The sequence below is a fragment of the Aphelocoma coerulescens genome, chromosome 1A (assembly GCF_041296385.1).
Source record: "Aphelocoma coerulescens isolate FSJ_1873_10779 chromosome 1A, UR_Acoe_1.0, whole genome shotgun sequence".
In the NCBI taxonomy this organism is placed as follows: Eukaryota; Metazoa; Chordata; class Aves; order Passeriformes; family Corvidae; genus Aphelocoma; species Aphelocoma coerulescens.
In genome coordinates, this window is record NC_091014.1 from 3,542,218 (window position 1) to 3,569,069 (window position 26,852).

The 26,852-nt window shown below is 44.9% G+C and overlaps 1 protein-coding gene across 6 annotated transcripts in view; it reads left to right on the top strand.

Moving 5' to 3' along the window:
* PLXNA4 (plexin A4) overlaps nt 1-3,506 on the top strand; it is a 394,209-nt gene extending 390,703 nt beyond the window's left edge. For all 6 annotated transcript variants that reach the window (XM_069034287.1, XM_069034294.1, XM_069034280.1 and 3 more), the window contains 2 exons: nt 2,029-2,179; nt 2,878-3,506. In XM_069034287.1, coding sequence (XP_068890388.1) covers nt 2,029-2,179; nt 2,878-2,973 — 247 coding nt within the window. In that variant the 3' untranslated portion in view covers nt 2,974-3,506. The remainder of the gene's footprint in view (nt 1-2,028; nt 2,180-2,877) is intronic.
* Nucleotides 3,507-26,852: the final 23,346 nt, after the last annotated feature.

Sequence of the window (26,852 nt, forward strand, 5' to 3'; positions counted from 1 at the left end):
TCTCTTCTCATTTCACCCATCAGGAGGATGTCCATCCAATATTCATGAGGAGCTGCTCTCTTTTCAGGGCCCATAAATCAATGCATTTCACTGCATTGCAGCCTGTTTTCCCCACAAGTCTGTGAAATGTGCTGCTGGCACATGGATGTATTTTTTTTTTCCAGTGCCAAGGCACACCTTACATTTTGACCCTACGATTCCTTGTTTTCTCAGCAGTGTTATGGATGCCACCAATTCCTGATGCTTTCCCTTGTGTAGCACAGATCTGGTTTTCTCCAGTGGGTGATGCCAAAACCCATTTAAGTTTTTCTGGGAGCGGCAAAGGTCTAGAAATATTCATTTGTCATGCTCAACATCTTCTCCTGGGCGTAGTTCTGCAGGACTTTACCCACAGACAACTGTCCAGGTCCACATGGGGATGGAGGGTTAGGCAGAGTGCAAAGAAAAACAAACCCACACCACTTTTCAGTGGAGCACAGGGAATGAGAGTTGTTTAGACCATGGGACTAAGTTGGACTAAGATTTCTGGCTGCTCCTAAGCCCAGAAGACAAAATGCCAGGACTCCAGGGAGAGTGATGTTTTTGTGCCTGCTGGATGTTGCAGTAAAATTAATAAGGCTTGCACGAGTTTTTACGGCGAAACAGAGTTTAGCTCTGGAAAAAGTCAGGCAAGAAGGACCTCTGCCTCCCATGCCTCCCTCTGCCAGCGATTACATCAACATCCCACCACCAAAATCAGGTTTTCAACAGAGACTGACCCATTGTGGTAAATCAGGGTGGGAGTGAAGGGCACAAAACCGGACTGAGCTCAACTGGAGCCTCCTGGTGTGGAAGGGTTTTCCCTGTGCTTTTGCACTGCTCTGTCTCCCACAGGAGACTCCAGCAGCTGCTCTGTCACAGGGAGTATTTTCCCACTCCTCCACCTCAAGGATCCTCATCACATAGCGCTTCAGTGTCCAATTTCTCTGCAGTGGCAAGCAGCCTCCATCTCAGCAGGTGTCTCCACGCTGTTTACAGGACACCTGTCAGCTCTTTTGGCTCCCCATCCCCTCTGCCTCCTAATTATAAAATTGTGGATTGCTGCAGCTACGGGCTTTTTTTTTTTCCTTCTTCTTCTTCTTCTTCTTTTTTTTTTTTTTCCTTGTGCACAAAATGTCAAATTGCAGAAATTAAAAATGTAAATGATGGCGTCTAATTAACCAGTTGACAGCAGAGCACAGCTGCGAATGACAGTGACTGATTACCTTCTGCAAACCTTGTCCTCCAAGACCTGCCTTACCCGGGGGACGAAGGACATCAAAAATAGCAACTTCCTTAAAGAGACACCACTCTGCAGATGAAGCCTGCTGGGCAATGGTTCTGGGGGATCCAGATCCTATGGATAAACCCCCAGTCCTCCTGAGCTCCAGGAGAATGGTATTGACTCCTAGGAAAAGCAGATTTTTCCCAGTCAGACTGGAGTTGAAGGCTGTTGTCACAAATATCAGGCCAGCTTAAAATATGGGGCCAAAAGGAGATGCTGAGCAGGAGAGTTTTTGGGATAGATTGGATTGAGTGGGGAAGGTGGGTGATGTTAGCAATGGGACAGAAGTACTGGTGCAAGAATGGTGCAAGGAAAAATACAAATATTTGGGGTTTTTTCTGTGCATGGGAGTGAAATCCTAAGCTCTCAGTGGGCAGCAAGATCTCTCTGGGAATAGGGGAAGGGCTAAAAGCCCTTGAATGTCTGACAAAGTGATCCAGCTTCAATCCTGCTCCTACTACTCTGATGGCACGAGGAAACTTTACAGGAGACTCTTTGGGGCTTCAGTCTCAGATTGGGGTGAATACAACACATGTGGTGCTCAGGATTAGTGCTTCAGGCATTTCCACTTTGGCCAAGTCATGCTGTAAAAGAAGAAGAGCATGCGCAGGTATTTCACTGATGCACCAACACTAAGGGTGGTTTTTCTCCTTTTTTGTTTGTGGATTTCACTTCTTGAGCTCCTGCTCTTCCCCTTGAGAAACACCTGTGTTTGTGCCCCTCAGGTACTACTCAGACATCGCCAAGATGCCAGCAATCAGCGACCAGGACATGAACGCCTACCTGGCCGAGCAGTCCCGCATGCACATGAACGAGTTCAACACCATGAGCGCGCTCTCTGAGATCTACTCCTACGTGGGCAAGTACAGCGAGGAGGTGAGAGCCTGGGACACTTCTGGGGGACCAGGGGACAGCCCACCCAGCCCCAGGGTGTGTCACTGATACCTGGGAGGCGATGGATTTAAGGAATGAGAAACAAGGTTTGGGAAGGGAAGGTCGGGGATTTTGGGTCTCCTCAGTACTGCTCTGTCTGGATCCCTGTTATTTTTGTCTCTCACTCTTGTTCAGGCAGGCTCAGCTGGTCTGAAGCAGTTGATGGTCAAGTGTTAACGCACTGCAGAGGAGCCCTATATGAGCTTTACATCCAATGTGGGCAAAAGTTGGTTAAGGCCTGTGTCCAATGTCATTCCAGATACCCTAAAACATCCAAAAATGGTCCAACACACACTTTAAGATGTCCAGCATGGTTCTGTGTATTGAAGGCCATGTAAGACCCCTTAGGGCATCTCAAGTGGCATGGCCAGCTGATGGATAAAGCTCATAAATAACTAATCTCCAAGATAAGAATCCATTTGATGGGGTGCAATCCAGAAGTCTGCATTGAGTCAGATCAAGCCCAAACTCCCTGCCTAGTTCCCTCCTGCGGACTGACCTGCCTTGAACGATCTAAGCTAAGCCTGGGACCTACCTCAGAGAAAGCTAACCCTTCTCTGCTTCTCTAAGATGCTGGACTCAGTCATTTTGGGGAAAAAAACCCCCAAATCCCTATCACTTCTTCCTCTCTCCTTTTCCAGATTCTCGGAGCCCTCGATCAAGATGACCAGGCTGGGAAACAGAAACTTGCCTACAAACTTGAACAAGTCATAACCCTCATGAGCATAGATAGCTGAGAACTGTCCTGCCAGGGACACCCTGGGAGGGATAAACCAAGTCGTGCCTCACTCAAGATCATCATCTTTACCAAGTGCAAGTTTTGATGGGCTGTAAGCAGAGTCACCCAAACAGCGCTCCTCTCTCTCTCTCTCTCTCTGTCTCTCCCTCTCCCTCTCTCTTTCTCTCTTTTCCTTCTCTTTCCAAATCTATGGACAAAGCGACAGAGCCCCAGGGGTTAAAAGAAAAGACTGCAGAGGAACCTTGGCTCTGGGGCCATGAAGACATTTGGGCGGAGCTCTCCTTTTCACAGCTTCCCCTCTGCCTTTTGCCCTAGAGAAAAACTATTGAACACACACAAAAACCCCACCAACCCTCCCCCAGCATCACATCCTCACTCTGCAGAGGGGAAATTGGGAGGTAACTTCTGTCATGCTGCTTTAACTGCCCTCCGAGGGCTGTAGCCTCTGGAGCGGACATGGAAATGAACTCAGTATTACTCAAGTGTCCCCAAGGGGAAGGGGAAGGCAGCCTGCCTGCAGGAGGGCAGAGCCAATCCAGCTCCTCTCCTGCAGAGCCATTGCAATTCTATCTCTTGATAGTGACCCACTGGGAGAGGAGCCTTGAGGCTCCCCGAAAAATGCCACAGCTCCATCCAGAGCGGGACCGCTGTGGCTCATCCTGCCTGGGCAGACAGCTGCTCTCCTGGGGCAGGGAAAGGGTCCAGAGGGGATGAGGAGACAGGCGCTCCCCTGCCCATGTGTTTCATATGGTTCTTCTTATTTTTCCAAGAGCCGCGTGTCCCCCTCCGTCTTTCCCGTCGTGTCCTGTTGGTCGTAGCACTGCAGCAAAATGCTCTCTCTGCTCGGTGGCATCCTGTCAGTGGTGGTGGTGGTGGTTCTGCTCCTCCTGGCAATGGACAGCACAGCATCATCCCCCTCATTCCCACCTCGGCTTGGAAAGCAGGCCTCGGTTTGTTCCAGGCAAAAAGCTCAGCCTCAAAAGAAGACCCAGAAGGATTTTTTTTTTTTTTTAAGCTGCTCTTTCCATTTTGTTTCCTCAACTGGAACACAGCTGTTGTTTTCCCATGATGGAATATCAAAGGGTTACTGAAATGCTTGCTGTGAAGCGAGGTGGTGCATGGGGCTGATGGCAAAGCCTTCCTTCCAAGCCACTCCTGAGAGGAAATGTCACCACACACTTTGGAAGGAAATCTTGGAGGAAATCCAAATGAAACACTGCAAAAATTCTTCTACCTAGATACCCCCAGCTGAACTGCCTGTCTTCTGGAGGTCTCTGAACTGCTGTGAGCCCATCTGCCTTTTGGTGCCAACTCCTGGCCTTTCCTCTTCTCCATTTCTGGAACCAACAGGCCTTGCTGAAGGCACAGCTGCTGCCTGGGAAGGATTTTATCTCTCTTTGCACTTCTTATCCCTTCAGGGATCGCTGTCACCATGGGACGATTGTAGGGGATCACCCTGTCCCTGTCCCATCCTCTGCTCAGCTTCTCCAAAACAACATCTCAACTTGTTTCATGGCCAACCAAAGGGGAGTGAGCTCCTGCATCTCTTCTGCCTTCAGCTGTTCCATTCACACAGCTTCCAGCCTGGATAACACCATGGTTAGAGACCCATGGTGTGTGGAGAACCTTCCTTGTACACCAGGGAGGCAAGAGCTGGGTCAGCATTCATCTCCCCAGACATGAGCAGAGCTCCCTGGCAGATGGAAGAGTGGCTGGAGAATCAGCCCACATCCACCTCACCCCATCCTGGGAGCCGCAGCCTGGATCTGCTTTGCACCTGGAGGGAGGAAGGGGTGAAGGCAGGGTGTGTAAATTGATTATAGAGTGAGTTCATTTGGGTTTATTCCTGTCTCTTGCTATCAAACCAGAACCTCTTGGGAGTGACAGATCCTGAGCGTGTGTGAGGGGGGATGTGGTGCAAGCAGGAGTCAGTCAGCAGGAGGGTTTCCTTCAGCCAAGCAGATACACACGTAGGCAAGTCCAAAAACACTCAAAGAACAGTGGTCCAAAACTGGACATGTCTGTGGGGAGAAAATCACCAGATTCACGTTGAAACAGCAAACTTAGGGACACGTCTTGGTTATAAACCCCCAGACATTTCTCTCTTGATTACAATTCTGATTATTTTGTGCGTGTGCGTGTGTATCTGTGTGCGCGTGTGCGTTCCTTCCTTTTTTTTTGGTTCTGCTTGCTTTCTGTTGGATTGCTGAGCTGATGGACTCATCATGCACCTTATGGACATCTCAGCAGTTTTAAGAGGCCTGCGCATTGGGGATGATTTGGGTTTGGTTGGTTCTGCCATGGTTTTGTTGATCCATTTTGGTAACGTCGGCGCTTGTTCCAGATCCATTGATCATGGCTGTGAAAGTGGGAAGTCCCACCAGAGCCAGTGGTAAGAAAATGACAACAAACAACACAAACACAATATTTTTTATAAGTACGTAAATTAAAAAAAAAAAAAGGGAAAAATTAAAAAAAAAAAAAGGAAGAAACCAAAGGTTTTGACAAACAAAGTGCCACAAAAGATAAATATGGACCCTATTGTCATGCCTTGTACTCACAGCTGGATGGTAGGAGTCTAAGGACAAAGAGCTGGCTTGGAGGGAAGTGGTTATGAGTGATGGGCAATCCTGCCTGGACATGCGCACATGAGAGGAAGAAGAAGCTGTTTAACAAAAATACAAAAAAAAGAAAACTATCAAAATGAACTGGTGTGATCCTGCACTGTTACTGAAGTCAGAGGAACACCACAGGGGAAATCTGAGACTCACCCTGTTTCTTTTCGATGTTTTCAGGGCTGTGTTTTTGGTTTGTTATGGTTGTTTTCCATGGTTGTTATTTTATTTCTTCTTGCTGGTACGGAGTTTTTCATCTGTATATTATATATATATATTTTTCGACAAAAACTTGAACACCTCAGAGACACTGAGAATGAAACACTTAGGGGAAACGGGAAGCGCCAGGAGATTGGTGTCTTAACCCTTCCCAACTTCCCATTTAGGCATTTCTGCTTTCTCTCCACCCTCTTCTTTCCCCCATGCCCAGGATTTGAAAGAAAACCTGTGTTTTGCTTCTCTTTCATCTCCTCTTTATTTTTTTGTCTTTCTGTTTCTCTTTATTTTGGTGTTTGAGCTGGTTTTGCTTTTTTGCTTGGAAAATGTGCCAGAATCGTGATGTAAATGCGTGGGCTTCCTCCCCTGTCCCCTTCAGTGCCCTTCCCATTTCCAACCACTGTCCCAGAATCCCCCAGTCTATGAGAAGTCTTGGCATCTTTCTTCCCAGCCTCACCTGTTGAGCTAACTATTTTTTAAGTGCATGTAAAATACAACTAAAAACAAAGACACAAGCAGAAGAATGAGCCCTACTACAACACGGATGCTTTCTTTTCCTTTGATTTCTTTTCCCCCACCTCTCTTTCCACACTTGACCAAAAATTCCTGGTAAATAGGTAGTGTCCCACACTGTTTTTCAAGCCCCATGGAGAGAACTGGAGCCAGAGTTCTTTGAGGTCTGTGGACAGGCTCCTAATAGCCAGAATATGCCAGATGATAGGCTGATCTTTATGGGCCTTTCTCAAACACTGCAATCAAATAATGCTGACACTTGCAGCACCAGAAACAGGGAAAGGGAACTCATGAGGACTCCCTGAGGTTCTACCAGGAGAGTCAAGATTATTTCTTCACTGCAGGGTTTGCATTGGGGCTTTTCAGCTGGGTTGGAGGAGCGAAGGGTGTACAGCCCCGCTGCAAACACCTTGTGTCCTCCCTCTGAGTGGGACTCAGCTGTCAGTGACAGTGATCTGAGACCCGATCCATCGTGTCATGTGGTGGTGCAGACTGTGCCTTCCAGTGAACACTAGTCCGAGGAAAGCTGTGTGTCTGGAATGAGGTGCTGGGGATCGTGTGCCCTCCAGCAGACAGCACAGGAGAACAATCGAGGAGAATTTCAGCCACCCAAGGTCACCTTCCTCTCCCAGCGTAGAGTCATAGAATCATTTGGGTTGGAAAAGACCTCTAAGATCACAGAGTCCAAGTGTCTAAACGTGCCCCAGTCCTTCTCTTCCCACTCTTCATCCTGTTCTGAACGTATCCGAAGGTTTTGTCCAACCCAGCCTCACTCCATTAGAGGACTATGCCAATTTTCATCCCTGTAGTTTTACCACTTCAGTTGTCTTATCTTGCTTCTTTGACACTGAAGACCATAAAAATTATTGGGCCATGAAGAAGATTTACCAGCAGCATTTTGTTTGGTAATTGCTTAGATTGACAAGTGATTACCAAAGTTTCCAGATCTTGTGCATTAACCCACAGGAAAATATTTGCCATGAAGAGAAAAAGACCAAGCAAATGAGATAATTGTCATTATTTTTAATGATGCAGTTGAAAACTGATAGATCAAATTTGAAGAGTCCAGTGGTCAGTCTCACTGTTGAGTCCCCTCTGAATTTCTTGGAGTCTGGGAATACCCAAGAACATAACAGTCTATATCAAGATAACTGTTCAGAACTAAGTCAAAACATCAAATGTAGATCTGTCCTTCCCCAAGGCTTTAATGAAGGGCTTTGGGAAGAGACACTGTTATGTAGAAGACTATTCCAAAGGAAGGTTGGAAACCTGGAAGGACTTAGTCCCAGAGCTCTGCTAAGTGGGACATACATTTGTGTCTGCACAAAGGACACTCAGAATCATGGAATCACAGAATGGTTTGGGTTGGAAGGGACCTTAAGGAGGATCTCATTCCAACCTCCCTGCTGTGGGCAGGGACACCTCCCACCATCCCAGGTCGCTCCAAGGCCTGTCCAACCTGGCCTTGGACACTTCCAGGGATCCAGGAGCAGCCACAGCTTCTCTAGGTGACCACACAGCCTTAGTGATTCCAGGACAATTTGCTCTGTACATTTCATGAGCAGTCAGAGTTGTCCTCCAGGGCAGGTGGATGTTTTGGGATGTCCTAACTCTTGCCATCCAAACTTGGTGTGCTGTGGAGCAGGAAACTGGTGAAACGCATGAACCTCAACATCATGGTGTGAACCTCAGCCTCCTGCCCATTCCCAGCCAGAATTTTCCTGCTTTGCACCTGGTGCAGCTCCCATTTCAGGGTAGTGTTTGGTCCATGGAATCCTGCAGTTTTCCCTCACCTCCGTGACTGTGAAATGCCCCTTTCTCCAAAAAAATTGTGTTGTCTTACTGGGAATAACTATTTTGTGGAGAATGCTTTGAAAATGGAGCTTGTCAACTGTGTTTTATTTGGGATGGCTCAGTTCTCTACACTTGGAGAAGCACCCAAGGGGACACAGGCTTACAGCAAAAAAAAATATTGTAGAAAGATGTCAAAAAAAGTAAAAAAAAAAAAACCAAACAGGATTTACACTTGGAAAAATAAACCCACCAAAACCCCCACTGAAGTTATAAAGCTGCTTAGTCTAATCAACCTGTCATGTGTGTGATTTCTGTTGTCGTTGTTGTTTGTTCATTGTTTGGTTGGTTTTGTTTGGTTGTTTTTTTTTTTTTTTTTTTAATCTTCTGTTCTAAAAATGGAGAGTTTACCTCAAGAAATTCTTTCTGCTTGGAAACAGATCACCTCAAAGACGCTCGCAGCAGAGAGCAGTGTGCAGGGAAGCTCAGTAAAGCAAACCTGGGTGTGGAAAACAGAGGGGAAAACCAGGACGTTCAGGCTCTTCTCAGCATTCCCTTCTCTTACTGGTGTGGTCTGGCATTCCCCAGTGGAGAAGTTGCTGTTCACTTTCAGATAGACCGAGGCACAAGGGCCAGTTGGAGAAATCAAGGCCCATGTCCAGGCTTGAAGTCCTTTCTGAAGTATCTTAAGAGAAACTTGGTGTAATTTAAACTTTCTATGCTGCTCTTTCTCCATTCCCTGGAGAAATTCCACTTTCCAGCCCAGGCTGGGATAAGGAAGCAGAGAGATTAGGTGCTAGCTAAATGCTCCCAGTGTTTTCCCCAAGGAATCGAGAGGCAACTGGCTTATTTAAGGTCACAAGAGAGGCCCTTCCTTGTGTCTGACCCCGTGTCTTGGACATACACGTGAGCCCAGAAGTCTCATTCTCTGTTTTGCTAAAGCTTCCACCTTGAAATCAATGGAAAGACATTTCCTTTCACCACAGTGTTACTAACAGCCTCAAAGAGATGTCAAGACAGCATTAGAAAGGAGGTTGGGATCCTTTTTCTTAGGTTGTTGTTGTTGTTGGTTTGATTTTCTTTTGAATTGATCCTAGTTTAAAAAGAAATAAATCTATACTATTTAAATTGGAATCCCGTTGTTACTTGGTAAAGGCAAAGCTTCTGTACCTTTGTTATAATTAATTGTATACCTGTGTATGTAAATATAAGGCATTCCTATTTTGCAGTCCAGAACAAAAAAGAAAAAAAAAACAAACCTATTTGTAATATAGAATAAAGTTTATTAAAAAAAAATAAAGAAATAAAAATGCCCCAGGCTGTGATTGCTGCTTCCTGTGTCAAATGAAGCCAGAGGGAGGGAATTGTAGTCAAGGAAAGGCTGGAAAAAACCTTTAAAATCATTGAGTCCAGCTGTTAACCCAGCACCACTGCCAGGTCCACCACTAACCCACGTCCCCATACCCACACATTTTGGAACCAACCATCCTTCCTTCCTTCCTGCCTGCCTGCCTTCCTTCCTTTCTTCCTTCCCTCTTCCTTCCTTCCTCCCTCCCTTTCTTGTCATCTCTTTTTTCTTTTCCCTGTCTCACAAAAAAGGCATTTATTGGATTATTTGATTTTTTTTTTCTTATGGAGGTGGGATCTAGACAGGTAATTCCTTTCCATTTGTTTATGGGGTGTCATCAGCTCTGGGAAAAAAAAAAAAAAAAAGGTTGACAAGCTCACAAATTCAGGGATGCTACTAAAGGAACCACATATGAGGCTTGTGGAAAGCAAACAGCTTTCTGCAGTCTCAACTCCATGGAGAGCATGAAAAGGAAGTAAGAAACTGGATTTCAAAGAGGGAAAGGAGTTGAATGAAGCTCTGGCAGCTTCAGCCTGGTTCTGCTCAGCAGTGTCTGGGTACCTATAGAAGGACACCTATAACTGACCACGTCCAGCCATGGAAAGGAGACGTCTCTGTCCAGCTGCTCCTTGGGACACAGAGGAAAAGCTTTGGGCTCAGATCACTCTGCCATCACATCCCACCTGCAGCTCAGCCAGGCCCAGCAGTGTGTCACCCACACAAGCCTCCCCCCCCAGACCCCTCAGGTCAGCAGGGTGAGTTGCAGGAATTGATGCTAAAAATTTTTGTGTGCAAGGAAGAGCTTCAGGTTTCAGCTCTTCTGAATTATCAGTGTGTTTAGGGTAAAACCCAAAACCATCTCTAAATAAAGAGTTATGAAGGGTTTTGTTTTTCAAGGCATTTTTCAAACCTAAACTATCTCACTGGAAACTTCTGTCCAGACAAAGGGGTTGTATTTAACACTTCCACCAGAGTTGGTTTAGGCTGTGTCTCTGCCAGACACTGCATAGAGAGAGTGTCCCTGTACAAATAACAGCTTCCATTTCAATGAGACCAGACAGGAAAAGGTGGAGAGGCACGAAGGGGTGAAATGGATTGCCTGGAATCGCAGAGGCAAAGCACTCTGCAGCCCAGTACCAATCCCAATCCCCCCAGTCATTCTCTTTGTGATGGGACACAGCTGTTACAGATTTGGGAGAATCCATAGGGCAGGGCATGGTTGGGACCAATACTGTGACCCTATTGATACAGCCTGGACCAGTTTCCTCTTGTCTTCCATGTCAAGACTGGGAAACAACAAAACACAACTATTCCCACAAAAACACCCTTCCAATTATGAAATGGAGCTGCAGTTACTGAGCACAGCCAAACAAACAGACTCCAGGCTTGTGGTAACTCCCTGTTGTCAGCTGGAAAATGTTCGGTTTTGGGGGGATTACATGTGTGGGCTTGCTGCTGCTCAGCAGAGGATTTCCCTGTGGATTTAATGAAAGCTGCAGGAGTGGAAGGGAGGAGGAAAACCTCTGACATGGATCTGTCTGCAACAGGACAGGGCATCGCTCTGATGCTCCCTGGGACACTCTGAGACTTTGGCTGTGGTCACATGTGTGTGACAGAGACTGGAGGCAACAGCCACTTCTCCAAGTTCCAGCCTCTGGAACAGCTCTGTCCAGCTCCCAAATGAGCTAAGCTGGATATTCAAGGCCAAGTAGGTATTTACAAAGCAGGCAGGAGCCACCTTCCCATCATTAAGGCTGGAAAAGTCCTCTAAAATCACCGAATCCAATCATTAACCCAGCACTGCCAAGCCACCACTAACCCACACCCCCAAGTGCCACATCCTTTCCCTAAAGCCACTGGTGTTTCTCTGTCCTTGCTGGATTCTCCCTCCCACAAGCTACAGAAAAAAGCATTTTCAAAGCTTTCCTGCTTTTGTGGTCCATAAGGAATGATGGCCATTTCCTGCACCTCAATCCTTCCCTTCTTCCAGCTCCTCCACTGAGGAAATGGCGACCACTTGCTTCAGGTCTGGACATCCCCGGTGTAAATAATATCCCCCAAGTGTCCCACGGAAACCTGGCAGGGGAAAAGGCATTGCAAAGCTCAGAGATGGTCTTTATGTCCCAGCTAAAAGCTGGGAACTCTTCTGCAGCTCAGCTTCCCAAAGCAATCCCAGATGTCAGCTGAGAAGGACCATTTCCAGCACCCTGGGGAGGATTCAATTTGCCTTTATTATTTCCCCTTTCCCGCTTTCTGACTCTTCCCACCTTCAGCTGCCTGGATTGTATTAAGATGTTCCCCTCACCATTCCCCATCCTGGGGATTTTCTGGCTCAGCAGAGTACAACTCCAGCATCAGCTCTCTTGTTCCCATTGGATCTCACCTGTCCAAGGGATCCCTTCCCTGTGTTCAGCCCCAGGTCCACCTCACTGAGGTGGTGACAGGGATAGGGACCATAACTCTGAGTCCCTTGCCCTGCAGAGACCTGCCAGCTCCAGTGTCAAGGTGTTCCAGCTTATTGAGTGGCAAGAAAATGTTCCTGGGATCAATAAGGTTTTATTCATAGAATCACAGAATGTTTTGGGTTGGAAGGAACATTAAAGATGATCCAGTTCCAAACTCTGTCATGGGCAGGGGCACCTCCCACTAGATCAGGTTGATCAGAGCAGGATCTCTGCAAAATCACCTCTTCTTCTGATCACTTTTCTGAGTGGCCATGGGTGTTTTCTCCTGTGGGGGTTGTCCTGTCTCTCTGTGAAAACCGAGCCCTTCCAGGATCCAGTTCATCTCATTACAGCCCCTCTGGCTCAAATAGATCAGTGACTGACAGGGGGAAATGCTGTTTCCTCTGGCTGGCTCCAGGGAGGAGCTCACCCAGCTGCAGAGGATTGCACTGTGCCTTTCCAAAGCCAGGTGGGATGAATCCCAGCAGTGGCTCTTCTTCGACCTTTTTTGCTGTAATTGTTTTAGGAAAACTCTCATTATACACACCCTGAACTTCTCTGCCATGTGCTGTGTTCCCACAACCCAGCAAGCATTTGCAAGGAAAGCAGGAACCAATTTGGTCTTTTGCCTTCAGCTAAGACATTCAAGGAAAAAATAAAAAAAAAAAAGAGAGAAGAGCAACCATTTTCTTATTATTATTATTATTATTATTATTTACCCCTTTGAATTTCCTGCCTTCTCATAAAGTCTAATGGGAAATGTACTCACTGACCTTGTAACCCCCTAAACCAAACACGATGCCAAGACTTCTCCACAGGCCAGCTTTCCTTCAGTTTGCCATATGGGATGCAGCCCTCGTTCCTACAACACAGGCAGGCAGGTCACCAATTAGTCACAACTCATGACACACAAACATGTTGTGGGCAGGAACGTGACAAGCAGATAGCACCAGCAGACATCATGTTTTTCCTGGCTACATCTGTGCTAGTAAATAAAAGAAGGCCAAGGTGGAGTACCAGGCTCTGTGTTGAGTTGTCTGTGGTGTTTAGCTGTTAGCAGGCCCCCAGAACAATTTTGGACAATTTTCTCCCAGAGAATGGCCAGGCACAGCTTGGGATGAGCATCTATCATGAATTTTTTTCCCTTCATGGATAAAAATGCATCCAGTTTGGCTCTCTCTGTACCATAAGCTCTAAGACTATGGCTTCACAGGGCCAAATACACAGATCTAGACCAAAAAAAAGTGCTGGGAAAAGGTCTGCAGGGTCAGCAGGTGTTTGGAAAAAAGATATTGGGAAAAGAAGTGCTTTAAAGGTTCAGTCTGTGTGGTGTTTACCTGCTCAGGACTGGTGGGGGGAAGAGAATGAGCCCTAAAAAATGGTCTGAAGCTGGATTTAAGTTTTGAAACGCAGAATTTGGGGGCAGAGAGAGGATGCCAGAAGGAAGTCTATGCACTGGAACAAGTGCTGTATCCCAGGACATCCCAGCTTTGTCTCATCAGACACCAGTGGCTGGTGTCAAATTAGTCCTGGACACGCTGTGCTGTTTGGTTGGATGAACCTTTGCTGGAGGAGCACTGGGGTGCCAAAATACAGACCCTGAGGTACCATCAGGACCTGTTCTTCTCTGGAATGTTACAGGGCAGGTCCTCAGGTGTGGAATTGAGCCAGATCTCATGTCTTGGGTTAGGACTGGTGGCCCTGAGTTGGGTCTCACTCCCCTGCAGTTCAGGACAAACCTGCAGGCAGCTTTCAGCCCTTGGGAAGAGCCAAATGGAAAATCTCCAGGGCTCACCAGGGTCACCTTGGGGGCCATGCCACGGCTCTGGCCCTGTGCTCTTTCTTTGTGATGGATGGCTATGAAAGTGAGAAGTGCAGCCATTGATCCGATTACATTAACAGCACCCGAGTTTGCTCTGTGCTTTCCCAGTGCCCCAGCCAAACCAGAATCCAGGGAAGCTGACTCATAAACCTGCCCTGCTTTGCATTAGCAAAGGCAATCTGATAAACTCCCCAGCAGGGGCAAGGCACAGCTCCGAACTCCAGCTCAACTTCCACATCAGAGACCTCTGATGAATTGGATCCAGAAGAGGCAGCTGTGAGTTATGGGGCTGGAATTCCATCAAGGGTTTCTGGGGAGGTCACAAAACACCAAACAGCTCTCACAGCCTCCCCCCCCCTTCCCGTCCACCGTCCCCAAGCAGAATTACAGCCCCATAATTCAAAGGGGATCTGTTTGCCTGCAGGAGGACAAGCTCAAGGAGCCATCTGGGGAGGTGTCAGGCTGTATATTCTTCCTTTTTCCTGCCGTTCTTCCATCTTCACAGGATGGTACTTCTAGGCTTCACCCAGGGCTCCTCACTTTCCCCACCCATCCAATCTTCACCTCCTTTCTCCTTCTTTTCCTTCTTAATAGAGACATAGAAGCAGTGGGTGTCTCACAGAGCAGTCCACAGCCAACCACTCACACCCAATCCCCTTCCCTTCAGCCTGGAGAGTGAGAGCAGCAGCCACTCTGCTCCTCAATCCTATTTATCCACAACCCATTCCCTGGCACGAGCCAGACTGCAAACATCTAACCCGCATTAAACCTCCTCAATGAAAACATACCCTGGCTCTTTTCAAGTTGGGCCAAACAAGGTATTTCCCTTTAATTGCATTTTTTTGATGGTTTATGAGACAAGGAGGGGGTTGGGGACACCTCTTTATAATTTTGGTGGCATTTATATGCAGATATTTACAAGCAGAAAGCCAGTCTGGAGCATTTCAGCATTACAAGTTAGATAAAACTAAGTGATTCCAACCTTGTTCTGTTTGTGGGATGTTTTGGGCACCCTGAGCTTCAGAGGTGATCCATGTTTCCCAAAGATTCCCTTCAATGGTTCATTAACAGCCAGAATGTGAATCCCTTGGAAGTTAGAGCTGGCAGGCATTATGAAATACCCTCAGAACCAGTTCAGCAAAGGGAAAGTTAAGTCTAGAAAGGAAGGATTTTCTAGGGTCAGGCACAAAGCTGGGACTAGAAGATGCTGGTCCAAAGTTTGGGTGGTGTTTAGATCACACCATCTCTTCTACCACACCACCAGGGCAGTCTGCATAAGATAAAACTGTGTTTAGGCACTTTTTACATCATCTCAATATCCCCTTTTCTCCTTCCACCAGAGCTTTCACAACCTCGTGCATTCAGGAATTTGGTGTGATAGGTCAAGAAACACCACCTGGAAGTGCTGGACATCCCAACACGAGACATGACAGGGCAGCATTTCTCATTGGCTCAGAGATTTCTGTGCCTGCTCTGTCATTTTTGTGACCCTTCACGTATTTTATGATGTAAATGATCCCCAAGTCCCTTGGAGACAGGAGGGAGTTGTACCCATCTCAAACCACAGAGAAACCAGCAGCAAATTTCTCATGTTTGTTTAAACTTAAATGCTCTTGTGAGTTCAAAGCTGAAAGGCCTGAGGGTTTGTGGTGCTCTGACTTAAGCAGCATCTCCAGAACACTTGGAATGGCTTTTCTTAACAAGTGGTGTGAATTTTGAGGGTTTCTTGTGCTCCTGACTCTGAAAGCAGCACTCTGAGAAGGGTCTTTCACCAGTCAAAAATACACATAGGTCCTGTGCGGGCTTTAAGCCATATAACAAACCCTGAAATGTTATGGGGCAAAACATCTGGGGAAAAAAATGGATTAAAACCACTCCAAACTCTTTTAAAAAGCCAACTGATAAGAAACCAGCAAGAGTCTTGGTGAATCCCAGCAGAAAAATGCTCTGTAAACTGGATTGTGCCCTGTGATCAGCACTGTGGGGTTTCATATATGTGTAAAATTTCTTTAATTACTAAGATTACCCCATGTAGTATTAGATAACTCAGCCCCTTTGGGAAGTTGACTGTGAGGGAAAGGAACAAAACATTGCTCCAGATTTTTAGCCTGGGGAATTGTCTCAGAGGCTCGTTTTGGTTTGGGTTTTTTTGCCTTGCTATTTCTTTTCCCCCCCAACCCCCCTTTGGAAATCTTTCTTTTTTCTTCCTTAGGACAGAATTTCAATTAGCAGAAGGATAATGCTATCGGGAGGCACTGAATATCCTCTGAGATAAATCTAGCTGGGAGTTGTCAATGGAATATCTGAAGCAGCCTGACAGCAGAGGTCCTGTAAAGCTCACATTACTCTTAAAAATAATAAAAGGAAATAATCAGTTTGCCTTTCAGAGAGAGAATGAAAGGGGCAGGAAGGAGGTTGTTTTTTTGAATTGCTACATTTAACTGCAAAAGAGGATGATGAAAGAAAAAAGAGTATATATGGGACACCCGAACTGCTGCATCAGACTGAGAAAACATCTAGATAAACTTCTAGGCACGTCCTATAACCACCTCTAAGCCTGGTGGATGTTTTCATCAGACAGCAGAAAGTTTCTTGTTGAATCTTTCCTTATGAGAGGGTTAAAAGAGACCCATGAAAGCTGCAGGAACCCACGTGGGGTGGAGGACGCTGATACAGTTGTAGAGCAGTCCTGAGCACACAGGAGCATTCATTTGGTGTTTTCTGGTTCTTAAAAAACAGGATTTTCAAGGTAAGGCAACCTTCCCTCTGGGGGAGTGGGATTGTTCAGCCTGGAGAAGATAAAGCTCCAGGAGATCCTATAAAACCTTCCAGTACCAGAGGGGCTGCAAGAAGGAATTTTATAAGGGCATGGAGTGACAGGACAAGGAGCAATGTCTTTGAAATGACCAAGGGCAGCTTTGGATTGGATATTAAGAAGAAATTCTTCATCTGTATGGGTGTTGTGAGGGTGCTGAGGCCCTGGCACAGGGTGCCCAGAGAAGCTGGGGCTGCCCCTGGATCCCTGGAAGTGTCCAAGGTTGGATGAGGCTTGGAGCACCCAGGGATGATGGAAGGTGTCCCTGCCCATGGCAGGGGGGTGGAACAAGATAATCTTTAAGATCCCTTCCAACCCAAACCATTCTGGGATGATTTCATGATCTTTGAGGCTCATTCCATGTCCTGTGACCTGGGTGATTAGACACAGCTCTGCCTTCACCTCCTCACTGCTGACTTCTCCTACTCACCTGATGACTTTACCTGCCTTAGATCACCAGAAATGGCCTGAGGCACTGCTTGCCTGTGACTGGTGCTTGAACTAGGGCCTGGAGGAACTCTTGAAGGCTCTCAGAGATCAGACACACTTGGCCCCAATTCCACTGAGCCCCTTTAGCTGCTCACATCTGGTTATCTTCAACGCAATCTGTTTGCTTCAGCACAGCTGAGCAGCAACCTCAGCAGTGCTGGGGTTAGGGGCGTGCTGAGAAGACCCCTCTAATCTATTCCAGAGGCTCAAAGGAGCTGTGGATGCTCCTTGGCAGATGATTTCAGATTAGCTGGGACCATGCAAAAAATGTCACCACCCAACCAAAATGGCCATAGAGTCACTGAGTGGTTTGGGTTGGAAGGGATCTTAAAGATCATCGGGTTCAAACACCCCTGCATGGGCAGGGATAGCTGGAAGAGGAAGAAAATATTCTGATATCACCAATGGAACCACTGCAGACATTGCCTTCCATGGGGAAGGGTATTTATGGACATGTTCTGTGACATTAGAAGTCATCAAGAGGTAGAACTTGAGGTCTGCACTCCAGCTCTGCAGGACCATCTTTGCACCGTCTATTCTCCAGCAGCAATTCCTTTCAGCAATCTGAATCTAGACAAAAGTGGCAAAGAAAATAAAATATTTATTTTTGAAGTATGGGTGGATCCTAAGACATTTTACATGACCAGTTTATGACAGATTTGGACATTAAAATTGTATTTCTTCAGTCACTGTTGCAACTGAATGGGCATTTTCACACTAAAACTGCTGGCTTTCCACTCCTCCTCCTCTCTTTTTTTTTAAATTAGTCAACTTGCTTGAGAGTGGGATTTCTGCAGTAAGCTGAGTGTTTGTACCATTGCCAATATCTCCTCTAAATATTTTCAGGATAAATACCTGCAACAGAAAAGTGTGCACAGCTCCATTGGCACCTGGCCAATGTCTTTGAGTATTCACAATTAGCAAAGAGAAAAGAGGAAAAAAAAAAATCTTTCCAGTTGGGAAGCAGAAACAAAAATCGTAATTAAAACATTAAATGCAGAACCAACCATCATTGCTTTTTGCAGCAATTCAGCCCCTGAAAATCCTTTTCACAGAAATGCTGGAAAACATGTGACTAGCACAGATTTGATGAGGAATGTGACATAATTCACAGGAAGAATGGCAAATTCTCAGTCTGGGGGATGAGTTAAACCTCCAAAGTAATCTGCCCAGGCCCACAGTTCAAGCCTGCATGGGGCCAGCAGCAGTTTTTGGGGGATGAACTCTTTCCTGAGACTTTTTTCAGGCTTAGATTTTGGCTTCTCTAAGAACAGCAGGTATTTTCTTGTGGTGGGGTAGGAATCTTTCTACATCCTCAGAGGAGTGAGGACAAAGTGTAACTCAAAATAGTGGAATCAAAGGGGGGGAAAACTCTGTCTGGAAGTACACAGAGAGAGAGGGTTCTAATCCAGAGAGATGCTGACAGCAGAAAAAGGCTGAACACAAGGAAGATTTGGAGTTACCCACAGGCCTGCTGAGCAGGCTTTTGGGCTCTGTGTGTCATACATGAAATCCCTATTTGTGCTTGGTCTTTGCATATTAAGTGCTTTAATTAATTTGAGCTTAATATTTTTAAATTGAATGTTAAAATCAATCCATCAGTCCAGGTACACTAATCAAGTTTTTCTGGTCTTCCTGTGTTTACTGTATACCTTTACAAGTGTTTTAAGATGTGTTGGATGTATTTTTATGTTTTACTTGTATCTTGGTTTCAAGGCAGATTTTAAAAAACCCCAGTTGCAACAAACAGCCCAGCCCCCCATAAGCACATGACCCTTATCTCAACTAATATCACCCCTCTGACCAGGAGGAGCCATTGGTGGACAGAGGTGGTCTGTCAAGGGGAAAACACCAACCGCCTTGAACCAGGGGGGTGGACTGTGGGCGGACTGTGGGCGGAGCAAAAGCTATAACAGGGAGAAAAAGAAAGACACGTGTCTCATTTTCCCTTCCTCTCCAGCTTGCTAAGGCAATGCTGGAGAAGCCTACCCCTTTCTAGGGGCTTTTTAGAAATAGATTTCTTTTTGACCAGCCTAAACTGCAAGTTTATTTTTTTCTCTACCTGAGGTTCAGAGCTGTCTTAAGCCTAAAGTTCCTGAATCCCTGCGCTCCTGGGGCATATCTCTCGAGCCATCTGGATCCCAAATTTTTATATTTTGTTAGTTTTTTTTTTGCAATTTTTCAATTTTTCTGTTTTAATAAATTGTTTTAATTTCTACAAAGAGTTGTCTCATTCCTCACAACTCTTTTGGGGGCTCTCCGGGATCCTATTTTTGCCCTAAAATCCAGGTATTTTGGTTAATTTTACTATTTTTGAATTTTTGCAATTTTTTTGGTTTTTTGGTTTTTCTCCTTGGATTTTCTGGGCTCCCACAAGGATTACTGCAGCAGAGAAAGGACACCTCCGGTGGAGAAAGACTTGTGGTAAGGCTTGAACCCTTCTTAAAGGGAACTTAGTTAGGGACTTACCCTTTTTAAGGGCTATTAGTTTTTGGGGAACCTCCGAGTGGAATTCCTTTTGTGAGAGAGTGTGTGGGGGGGTTGGCCGCCCCCAGTGTGTGTGTGAGTGTGCTTGAAAGGGTTCATTTTTAAGGGCACCACGAGGGATCACCCTTTAGAGACACAGAGGGGAAGATCGAGTGTGGTGATCAGCCTTTCTGGGGGGAGGTTTCCACGTTTTAGGGGTGTGCGCAGCCCCAAATTCATTTTTATTAGTGTCTCAGTCTCCTCGGGTCTAGAACTGAGGAGAAACCTCATTTTAAACCCCTCTCTTTTTCTTTTCGCCGCGTGGTCGGCGGCCATTTTGAAATTTCGGGCTGCCGCGTGGTCGGCCGCCATTTTGAAATTTCGCGCCGCCGCGTGGTCGGCCGCCATTTTGAAATTTCGGGTTTCCACGTGGTCGGCCGCCATTTTGAAATTTCGGGCCGCCACGTGGTCGGCCGCCATTTTGTGTCCTTTTAATTTGAACTGCACCCCTTTTGCTGTTCTAAGTGCATGTGTGAACTTGTTTTAGCTGCACTCTTCTGGTCAGTGCTATCTAGCACCTTTATACTTCCTGTTAGTTTGGAGTGTTTGGGTTATTGGATTGTAGTTGTAATTTGCTTTATCTGCTTTAATCATAAGACACTACTTTGATATTTTGAATTACTGTTTGTGTTATTCATTATAATCTTTTTCCTTTAATTCGATTATAAATATTTTAAATTTATCTCTCCTTTGCTAATAAAGACAACTCCTGTTTCTTAAGTATTATATGTATAAAGCTATCTAAATTTCAGTTATACTTTAAACAATTTAAATATTCACTAATTATTCTTTTTATAATTAAAACTAATATTTTCTTGCAACATATTTGTTTCTCACCAGCCTACCATATTTAATTTTCCCACAGATTCGCCATCATTCATTCCCTTATATATCTACTAACCTTGCTTGCTTTTCTCTACATTAGTTGTATTGTATTTTATGCTTATAACTTTATTATCATTTTTTTAATTGTGATAGTGTATTGAATTTAGGTTATTTTGTAACATTATTTCCTTATGCAATATTTTAATTGTTTTATATAATACAATACTTTGGTTTATTTAATTAATTAAAAAAAAAAAAAAAAAAAAAAAAAAAAAAAAAAGGGAAATTTTTTTTTTCTGCACTAGCTACTTGTTTGCTTCCCAGTAACAAAATGGGACAAGCAAATAGCAAAAAGAAAGACCTAATGAAGAAATACAAAATTTTCCCAGAGAGCCCGTTAGGGCAAATGCTCCTAAAGTGGGAAGAAAATCTTTTAACTAAAGAAAAAGACCAGTGTCAAATGATTAGGTACTGTGTTTTTAAGTGGCCAAAACATAGAATTAACAAAGATGGACTCAGATGGCCCAAGTATGGGTCTTCTGAAAAATGGCTTTGTGAGGCTTTGCATTCTTATGTACATTACAAAGCTCCAAAACATTCTGATGAATTAGACTATGCTAAAATTTGGTTAAATTATTGGCAAAAACAAAATGAAGACCAAAGCAAAAAAATAGAATTGGAAGAGGAAACTAAATCTAATTCAATTGGACTTAATAAAAATTCAAACCAAATTTTTTCCATTGCAGAAGAACACAAACAGAAAGAAAAACAAAAACCTAAATTAAATAAACCAAAGTGGGACCCCCTAGACTACCTTCCTCCAGTAACTCCTCCAGAAAGGAGGGTCCAAATTGAACAAGAAAGGGTCCTTCCTTCATCAAGCCACCCAATCGAAAGGGACTCAGAAAATGAGAATGAAAGTGAAAAAGAAAATTCTGTTCCTTCCTGCTCTCACAAAAAGACAACCGGACAAAGGATTTCTTCTAGCCAGGATGGCCCAGCATCTTGCACTAGAAAGAAATCATTTAAAACACCTGACTGTCCCACCTGCCTTAGCACTCCCCATGAGTCTAAAATTTTACCTCTTAGGGAGGTACCCATGGGAAATGCTCAAGGAGGAATTGGTTATGTAGTTGTACCTCTAGCTTCATCTGAGGTACGGGAATTTAAAAAAGAAATGAAAAGTCTGATGGCTGATCCCATTGGTCTAGCTGACCAATTTGATCAATTCCTCGGCCCTAATATTTATAATTGGGGAGAGATACAATCCATCCTTCACTCCTTATTCACCATTGAGGAAAGAAAATTGATTAGAGCTGCAGGAGTGACAGTCTGGGACAGAGAAAATAATTCTAATCAAGGCCCAATTGGAGAACAAAAATTACCACTGACAGACCCTGAATGGAACCCAAATTCAGAAGAGGGCAGGAGGAACATGAAAGACTACAGAAATTTAATTATAAAAGGGATTAGAGAAGCTGTTCCTCGAGTTAATAATATGAAAAAAGCATTTTGTGGGGAACAGGAAAAGGATGAGTCCCCAACAGCTTGGATGGCTCGGTTAAGGAATAACATTCAACTTTATTCTGTCATTGACTTAGACAGTGAGGGAGGCAAAACTATGCTAAAGGTACATTTTGTGCTTCACTCCTGGCCTGACATCAGGAAAAAATTGGAAAAATTGGAAAAATGGCCAGAGAGGGAACTAGATGAATTACTGGAGGAAGCCCAAAAAGTCTTTGTTAGGAGGGATGAAGAGAGGATGAAGGCTAAAAGCCGAATAATGAATAACAGTACTAATGCTCCAATCCACAACCCTCCTACACAAAGAACTTCCCAAAGGGGCATCCCACAACAGCAAACCCAAATCTGCTCTCAGCAACAGCCACAGGTTTGTGTTTGCAATAAACAACCTAACCCAATTGTTCAAAGACCTGAGAGGTTAATTTGCACATACTGTAATAAACCAGGCCACGGGCAGTGGTACTGTTTTAAAAAGCAGAGAGATCAAGGAGTCCTTCAAATGGAGGGACAAATTTTGAACAACTGAAGGGGTCAGGGGCTTTATTCTCTGGGGCAAAAACATCTTAAAGAGCCCTTGATAAAATTAGAAGCTGGACCCCAGAGACAACAAGTGGAGTTTTTAGTGGACACAGGTGCTGAAAGAACCTGTGTCACTGAAACACCTCCAGGATGTTTTATTTCTCAAGATACATTAGATATATATGGTGCTAATGGTGAAAGCTTTGCTGTTCCTGTAATTAAAAATGTAATCCTTTCCATACAAGGACGTACCCATACAGGGGATGTGCTATACCTACCTCAAGCTGGGATCAATCTTTTAGGACGTGACTTCCAAATACCTCTGAGGGTTGGGGTGGTACCGCAGGGTGGAAAAATGACCACTAAATTGTTTGTTTTATCTTTAGTAGATGAGCAACACATTGACCCGGTAGTGTGGGCCAAACCTGGCAACCGGGGAAAAATGGACATCACACCTCTAACAATTGAGTTGCTCCCAAATAGCCAGCCAGTACGTGTACCACAATATCCCCTCTCCAAGGACAAAAGAAAGGGCCTGAAGCCTGTTATCATGGACTTATTACAAGATGGAATTCTTGAGACCTGCAAATCCAGTTACAACACTCCAATTTTGGCTGTCCAGAAACCAGATAAGTCATTCCGGCTTGTACAAGATCTGCGTGAGGTCAATAAGAGAGTCCAAACCAGGTACCCACTGGTGCAGGACCCCTATACACTCCTGAGTCGGGTACCCCCAGCACATGCCTGGTTCTCTGTTATTGACCTTAAAGATGCTTTCTGGTCATGTCCTCTAGATTCTCATTGCAGAGACATCTTTGCATTTACCTGGGAGGATCCAGACACTGGACGGAAGCAGCAGCTGCGCTGGACTCGCCTGCCTCAAGGTTACACCGAGTCACCCACACTCTTTGGCCAAGCGCTAGAAGATTTGCTAAGTTCCTTTTCTCCACCCGAAGGGATTCAGGTAACTCAGTACGTAGACGACCTGCTCCTCTCTGGGGAACAGGAGTCTACGGTAAGAACTGCTACAATTCAGTTACTGAATTTTCTAGGGAGGAACGGGCTGAGGGTGTCAAAACCTAAATTACAATTTGTGCTACAGGAGGTGAAGTATTTGGGACATCTAATTGGCCATGGCACAAAAAAACTCAGTGCTGAAAGAGTAGAAGGAATCCTAAATCTACCACCTCCAACTTCAAAACGAGAAATCCGGCAATTATTAGGCCTATTTGGATACTGCAGACTGTGGATTGATCAGTATTCAAAATCTGCCAAATTTTTATATGAAAAACTAATAGAAGAAGAACCTTTTAATTGGACTAATTCAGACACACAAAAATTACAAAATCTGAAAGAGAAATTAACAAAAGCACCTGTTTTAAGCCTTCCTTCACTAGAAAAACCCTTCGATCTATTTGTTAATGTGGAGAAGGGAATTGCCTATGGCGTCTTGACCCAGGAGTGGGGAGGAGTCAGGAAGCCAGTTGCTTTTCTTTCCAAATTACTAGATCCAGTGTCCAGAGGATGGCCTGTCTGCATCCAGTCCATCGCCGCAGCAGCTGTTCTGGTCTCGGAGAGTCAAAAACTCATTTTTGGTGGAGACTTGACAGTGCATACACCACACTCAATCAAAACCATTTTAGCTCACAGGGCTGCAGAGTGGTTAACTGACCCAAGAATAGTCAAATATGAAGCCATTCTCATGCACTCAGACCACCTGAGGTTAGTTGTGTGTACACACCAAAATCCAGCTCAATTCCTTTATGGGACCCCATCAGAAAAAGAAATTGAACACAATTGCATTGAGATAATTGACATCCAAACAAAAGTCAGAGAGGACCTGGTGGACTGTCCCCTCAATGAAGGGGAAATCCTCTTCATTGACGGGTCATCTCGAGTGGTGGATGGAAAGCGATGCTCTGGCTATTCAGTGGTCGATGGACACCAAATGTGTGTGCTAGAAAAGGGCAGATTGCCACCAACCTGGTCAGCTCAGGTCTGTGAGCTCTATGCCCTAGAAAAAGCACTCCACCGACTAGCAGGAAGTATCGGGACCATTTACACTGACTCCAGATACGCTTATGGCGTAGTCCACACCTTTGGAAAAATCTGGTCCGAAAGGGGGTTCCTAAACACCAAAGGGAAAGATATCCTACATAAGGAATTGATCCTAAAAATTCTAAAAGCACTGCAACTGCCTCAGGTGATCTCAGTGGTGCATATTCCAGGTCATCAATCGGGAACCACAAAAGAAGCTCGGGGGAACAACCTAGCAGACTTGGCAGCAAAAGAAGCAGCAGTGGAAGAAGAGGTAAAAGTGATGGAAGTAAACCAACTTCCAACTAACACCACCACATCTGACACTATTCCACAAACTAACATTTTACCCACGCCCATTTTTACTGATCAGGAAAAACAGAAATTAGTTTTAATTGGTGCCAATGAGGATTCTCAAGGCCGCTGGTATTTACCAGATAAACGCCAAATTTTAAACAAAAATTTAACCCGAGAAATTCTACAAAATATTCACCAAAGCAATCATTGGGGTTCAAAGGCTCTGGCGGATCACTGTCTCAGAACCTTTGGATGCACTGGTGTTTATGAAATAGCCAACCAAATAACCCGGGACTGTGTAATCTGTCAAAAAGTTAACAAAAAGGTAATGAAAAAGAACACGGGCGGAGGAATTGAATTAGCAATCAGGCCTTTCCAAAACATTCAAATTGACTTTACAGAAATGCCTCCTGTCCAGAGGTGGAAATACCTATTGGTAATCGTTGATCACCTTACCCACTGGGTGGAAGCTATTCCAACTGTCAATGCAACAGCCCAGACAGTGAGTAAGGTGATCCTCGAGCAAATTATCCCCCGTTATGGGATAGTCCACCGCATAGATTCAGATCGAGGTACTCATTTTACCTCCCAAATTGTACAACAATTGGCTCAGCAATTAGGAACAAATTGGAGATTACACACCCCGTGGCATCCACAGAGCTCTGGGAGAGTGGAACGGATGAACCAGACAATCAAGAACACCCTCACAAAATTAATGCTGGAAACAAAATGGACCTGGGTAAAATGCCTTCCACTTGCTCTTCTTAGAATCAGGACACAGCCAAGATCTGATTTGGGTTGTTCACCATATGAGATGTTGTATGGATTACCCTACCTTGCTACACCACAAGAGTTGAATGTGAAAGAGTGTGGAAACACCAATGTACAACAATATGTACAGATAATTGCCAAAAATCTAGAGTTGCTAAGGGAAAGAGGTTTTCTACCACAAACTCCCCCACTTGATTTTAATCTACATCACATCAATCCAGGTGACTGGGTGTTAATAAAATCCTGGAAAGAAAAGTCATTAACCCCATCCTGGGAAGGTCCATTTCAGGTCCAGCTAACCACTGAAACAGCTGTCCGGACATTTGAAAAGGGCTGGACGCATGTCAAGAGGGTGAAGGGTCCGGTGGCACCACCAATTGAAGAGAAGAAACCTCCAGACAAACCATCAAACTAAACACCCTGTTTGAAAGCTCCACTCAGCATCCCTCACTCCAAGTTAATAAAATCCTGTACTCCCAGTTCTTCCCCAGTTATACCTCAGTAATAAGTGCTAGCTACAAGTTGTTAAACTAAGTTGAAAATATTTTGCTGTTAATTCTGTTCTTTGTTATTCCCTTTTACAGATTCTGCCTTCACACAACCATATTGTCACATCAACTGTATAGTAAGGCTCCATTTGAAGCCAGCATTCTCTTCCAATAACAGTCCAATCAGACTCCAAAATTATGGGCACGATAACTCTAATCTTTGACAAGGCCAACCCTAAATAACCATGAGCTTCCAGAAGCCTGAGGTCACTGAAGAACCATCTGAAGGTGAGATGCCTAAAGAAAGGACGAAAGAAGCAAAGATGACAACCCCCACCAGCAGAGGCAACCCAAATGCTGACAGCTCCTCTCGGGTATGCCTAAAGGGGAAAGTGAGCAACATCCTGCTACTGAGTGTCATCTGTCTCGGGGTCCTCTGGCCTCCCTTTACACAAGCAGCCGACAGCCGCTGTAACAGATGTTACAAGACTGTGTACCAGGCAGAAGGAGGCTCATTTCAAATTCGACACTTTTTCCGAGCACATACTTATGTTAATCCATCTTGTTATAACATAACAAGGTTGAGTATCTGCTCAGAAAAAGGTCACAAGTACTGGATTGGCAAAAACATTGGCACCCAAATACATAAGCAGAAGGGAGAGTGCCCCTCCCAAGACGATTGGCTCTGTTTCAATTTTAGATACATAACCAAGACAGAAGATTTGTTGAAAAGAAAGACCTATGACACTGACCTGATCCAAGAGGTGGTCATAGAAGAAAAGGAAAAACAAAAAGAAAACAATCCTTTGATGTCAAGGAAAAACTTGTTTATTGACC